Source organism: Notothenia rossii (genome assembly GCF_949606895.1).
Source record: "Notothenia rossii genome assembly, chromosome: 11".
In the NCBI taxonomy this organism is placed as follows: Eukaryota; Metazoa; Chordata; class Actinopteri; order Perciformes; family Nototheniidae; genus Notothenia; species Notothenia rossii.
This window is the reverse complement of record NC_136910.1, coordinates 12,797,934-12,803,388: the sequence shown is the minus strand read 5'-3', so window position 1 is coordinate 12,803,388 and position 5,455 is coordinate 12,797,934. Positions and strand designations below refer to the sequence as shown.

Genomic DNA, 5,455 nt, shown 5'->3' with positions numbered 1-5,455 from the left:
TGCGCTCCTACAATGATATTGTCAATTTCACTCCCCCCCTCCATCAACATGTCCAGTGATGAGCCAGGAGGAACATTTTTACACTTCATATTTCTGCTGGATTAGTCTCAGCAGGCTACATAATACTTTTATGTCATAACACCCTTATTAACATGTATTCCCTATGGGCATTTTAAACTTCAACTGATGTGCTGTTGATAGAAGATCAAATGTGACTATAACAAACACATTTTTTATTTTAATGTTAACTGTTTTGCACCGGCCAATAGGACCCAGGGCAGTGAAGGCTATCATGCACATACCACATCATCTGCTAATTAACTTCCTCAATGCCCAAGGAAGAGCAATAGTTGTTAGCAATAATGTAGATCATTACATGTTCAGCCTTTAGATTTTTACTCCCCTCACTCATTCAATAACTCTTTGGCAGCATTAGAAATGCCAGAAAGCACATTTGTCATGCAGTAATACAGATGTAATTAGAGAGATAATTGGTACCTCCCCATCAGAGGATAAACTCATACTGTACTGTTCAGGCAGCTTTCAAAAGAAAACATTTAACCCCTTGTTAAAAATGACACATTTGATGTGAAATTTGCATCCATTTAAGTCTCGTCATGTTGCTTCTTCATCCATTGCTCTTCCTATACCTTGAAGACATTGATATATTTCCCCCTATAACACTTTTTACATGAGTGCTGTTCAGTCTTGACATTCATTACAATTTAATTAACCACTAAATTCAGGTTAACATATACCAATAACATGTTTTCCATAGATGCACAGCTGTAAAATGGTGTTAAACCAGGTGAAATGTGAATGAAAGGGCTTTCCAATTTGCGTTTAGGGCTGGTGTCATGATGGCGGCGCTGACCGAACCTGCCTGTGTCTGGTTTTAATGAATGCCACCCTGGGCCCCAGCAGGTCCTCCACTGCTGCATGGGTCCAGGGATAATTTGAATTGGAGCATGTGCCATTGCAATCTGCCCATCCCCCCTCCTCAATCCCTGCCAACTGCCACACTGGTGTTCACAAACACTGCTGCCCATCTGCGGGGCAAAACACTGGCCAGGGCCCCGGTTCTGTTTCGCAGAAAGAAAAAAAAAAAATCTGGTCGTGAACTCACTTTTGTTAGCAAATATCACAAAGTCAAGTTGTCGCTGTCGCTTGTCACAGTTGTTAACAGCATAATTATCGCAAACAGTAGATGAAATTTGATTTTGTGTAATTCTGCTACACAATAAAACTGGCATTAAACATTTTTAAATTGCCTTGAGCTCATTAGCATACAAACAGATAGTATAGTATTGTTGAATGTAAATGAAGTGCACATATTTTATGTAATTGTTTTAACCTTCTGCATTCATTGAGCAAAAGTTTACCAGGGAAAGTGAAAAGTATGTGTCGTAGCTTCCTTATTGTGGCAGGCATTCTCATTACTTGATCATGGCTCCCTCTTTTTGTGTTTGTGTTTTGCCATCTGTCATCTTGAGAAGCAAATGAACCAGCTGCCATGGAGTGTGATCTTGCCCAATCAGAAATGTGGTCCTTTTCAAAGCGCATCTGTGTGAAACCTTAAAAAATGCTGATGAAAAAAAAAGTGTCTCAAAAGTTGTTAATAACATTTTGGCTGGAGAATGTTTTCACCTCAACGCCCCCCATTAGCATACATGCATAAACTATGCATCATTACAGAAAAGAGAGCCATTGTGCAAGAAGTGTTAAAACTGGATTCCTCCTCAGAAAAATTAAAAAGGAATATAATGTAACAGGTTGTTCTAGGGGAACACAAAATGTTATTCTACATCGCACTTCTTTGTAGAACAGATGAGTGTTGAATTGTTTTCCACAAAACACTTGAGACACTGCCCAACATTTCTGCTGGCCCACACTCAGTGGGAGGGGGTTGGGAGGGGGAGGCGCCTCCCTGTGATCCTCGACTCCAACCCCCAGCGACAGCACAGCTGGGTGCGAAGGATCAGCCTAATTTTCAGGTCCCTCTAATGATCGCCACGAAGAGCAACCGCTAATCCCTTAACTGAGAAAAATGATCTCCTGTAGCCCTGCAGAGCAGCTCCACACCCCGAGAGTCCAGTTAGGACCCAACAAGCATGGAGCCAGGACACCAGGCTGGTCCTGCACCCCCCGCCCACCCCCCAGTCCCCACAGTCCCCCGCCATAATAGAGGGTGTTGAGCTGTCCAAAAGTGATTAGCATGAGGGAGCCTCTGGCTGATTAAATAATGGGGGAATACACAAACCCTGTTGTTGCATTTTGAATTTGGTTGTATTCAAAGAAACTTCCACCTGCTGGTTAAACAAATCTCATAGGTTGTTACTAACTTTATTTTAGTATAAGATTATCTTGGTAAATTGAGTTTGATGGTGTGATAGCAGAAGATCTTTGTTCACGAAAAAAAAGGTCACTTTCAGGAAATGGAAAGCCACCCATAATATCGGCAGCATGATAGCTGAATGTTAAAGGTGTTCTTGAATGAAAAAGTGTTTTGTAGTATGTATCAACAATAACCCTAGGCAGGTTTAAAAGAAGGCTTTAAAACATGTTCTGCTTCAGGAAGGATGGCACTCAAAGTGTACGCTACTAAATACAGCACTCGTGTGGTGTCCAATGCAAGCAATCTAATTAACAATTTGTTGGCAACATTTTTTGGAAAATATTCAGCGTGAGGATCAACAGCAGATTAAGCAAGAGGAATGGAATTTTCAATAGACGTCTTTTTGGCCTAACTCTGGGTCACTAGAATCGATTGTAACTTCTCCAGCTGCCATCCTCCATGAAGAAACAAACAAAAAACTTTTAGAGGCCACGCGTCCATACAGCGAAACTTTTTAAACGTGTCCTGCAGGAAAATGAATTTCTCTACCACTGAGCCTTTTCATCAAAAAGATGTAAACTCCAAACTTTGCAGATAAATCAATAAAAACATTACTTCCAGCAATGAAGAGGTGGTACTGGGACACTGAGTATTTAGCTTGGTTTTGAAGATCCTGGGTGTTTGAAACATGCCAATGATGTAGATAGAAAGCGATGTGTTGTGAAAAGTTTGTAACAATGCTGGTATTCATTTTGACACGTTTTCGTAACTTTCAGGCCTGTAGTTCAGTTTGATACTCAAAAGATAGATTTTCAGTGGAGTGCTCCTTTAAACATAACCATTTTATTCCAATATTTGATACTAGTACATTAGTTGAATTGAATTAAACATCTGAGTTGCTTTTGCGAGCTTGATCAAATATTCAAGCTGCAGCACTTAGTCCATGCAGTGAGTCACTGTAATTAGAAAAAAATGTACATGAAATCCTGAAGCATACATATACAAGTATTTCGTGGAAAAGACAAATGCATCACTGGAAGTCCGGCTTCTCTGGGAAAGTACATCCGACGCGTCTGATGATGACGTTGGCGGAGTAGTGTCCGGCCCGGATGCACTCCTCTACTGCATGCTCTTTGACCAAAGAAGAGAGGAATCCTTGGTAGAGGAAAAGAGCAGAAGTCAATTTGTAACCTGCCATCATCTACAAAACATTTAGGAGATCATTAATACGAGCCAGGATTAGGATTGTGGTTGAAGAGACAAAACTGTGTTGTCCTCAACAGGTGACTGTTCCGATCAGCTCATACAGAGTGGAAACAGCATGGTAAATGTCATACTGATATCATCTGGAACCATAACTATGTCACTTAGTTGGACAGTATCAAAGGTTAATGGGGATTGAAAACAGAAATCAAGCTGTGTAGAGGATGCTTTTCATGCCGTACCTCCCACGAAGGCATCTCCGGCTCCGTTAGTGTCCACAATATCGTTTTGGTCGATGTCCAAAACTGGGAACCTGGTCACCTTCTCACCTGTGATAAGGACACAAAGGGCTGTTTATTACCATGGAAACCAGTGTTTGAAATATAACATAATTGGACTCAAAACTATTTATATTGAACACATTTAAATTGTTTACACAGGGAGGTAATGTTATAATTGGAGATGGTGGAACATTTGACCTAAGCACTTCAGCAAGTAGTAGTAGTATAATAATTTATGGCTTATTAGTAACAGGGAAAAAAGGATCTCTACACAGTAATGTATGTAACATAATACATGTTGATTAACAGTTAGGGAATTTAAAAATAGTCATTAATAAATTCAACAACGCCACATTATTAATGACAACTGAATATAATACCTTTTTTTTGTATTTAGGAACTTTGAAGTGCACAAGGTTTGAGTCTTACATGCCAACTAAAGCATACTAAAACATGCTATTCTAAAGAATATAATCTATGAATACCATGCTTATAACTGGAGTGAACCCCTGCACTTTTCCTCTGGTACCAATATAAAGTTGAGATCTCAACAAATACCATTTCCGTAATCTCAGCAATACTTCAGTGCTGTTTAATGCTAATTAAAAAATCTTATCATGCTAACATACCAAAACTAACATGGTGAACATTAATGCCACTAAATATCAGCATGCTGGCATTAGCATTTAGCTTAATGTAGCCAAACAGAGCTGCTAATACGGCTTCATATTATAAATCCTGTTTGTCCTATTTTTTATAGATCTTTCAGTCCACTTAATTTCATTATGGTAAATAACTATTTAATAATATCAAGTTCCATGAACTCAAGGAGACTTCTGTATATTGCGTTTTGTTGTTTTGTCCAAAACCCAAATACATTTAATTTCAAAGATCTGCAACAGAGTAAAGCAGCAAGTGTTAGCATTTAAGAGGCTGTCTTAGAGAATGTTTGCTTGTTAAATGACAAACATTTAACAACTGACTAATCATGAAAATATGTTTCTGAATGTGTACAACTGTGATTATTTACCTATTGTTTCAGCACAAATGATTGGGTAAATTGAACAAAGGGATACTCAAGTAAACAGAACAATGCTATGTACTGCTGTGCCTCACTTTAATTCTTCAAAAGCAAAAGATCATCAAAAGTAAAAACTCTTAACATGTCGAAAGCTTTGGGTGAGTGCTCTGGTAAATTAAAAACAATGCAATCGTTGTAAGTCGTTTCAGTTCAAAACGAAATCCATTAAATGAGGTTCTCTTTATTATCTTCAGTGGATTATATTGCTTCAATTATCAGTAGCATATGCACTTCAAAGGGACTTCCAGTTTAAGGGAGAGGGGTGGGGGGGAAAAGGGAAAAAAATCTACCAGATGACAGAGTCTCGAGGTGTAGAGTGACATTAAATCAGCAACTTATGTCAGAACAATCTGAACCACACACACAATCTTCAAACAATCCCAGGGCTCTGGTGCCGACGTGAACCTTCAAAAAGGTGCAAGAGACAAAAGACATCACATGTGGACATGTGGATAAAAGGAACTCGAGAAAGGCTGACAGATCTCTTATGGAGAGAAGAAGGTTGGAAGTTTAAGGAGAACATGAGAACAAAAACTACAAAAAAGTTGTTTAATG

General features: G+C 39.0%; 1 protein-coding gene across 2 annotated transcripts in view; it reads right to left on the bottom strand.

The window, feature by feature from the left end:
- Window positions 1–3,159: 3,159 nt before the first annotated feature.
- adkb (adenosine kinase b) overlaps window positions 3,160–5,455 on the bottom strand; it is a 98,132-nt gene continuing 95,836 nt past the window's right edge. For both annotated transcript variants that reach the window (XM_079660349.1, XM_079660350.1), the window contains exons 10-11: window positions 3,781–3,867; window positions 3,160–3,490 (exon numbers count right to left, since the gene is read on the bottom strand). In XM_079660349.1, the coding sequence (XP_079516475.1) occupies window positions 3,366–3,490; window positions 3,781–3,867 (212 nt within the window). In that variant the 3' untranslated portion in view covers window positions 3,160–3,365. The remainder of the gene's footprint in view (window positions 3,491–3,780; window positions 3,868–5,455) is intronic.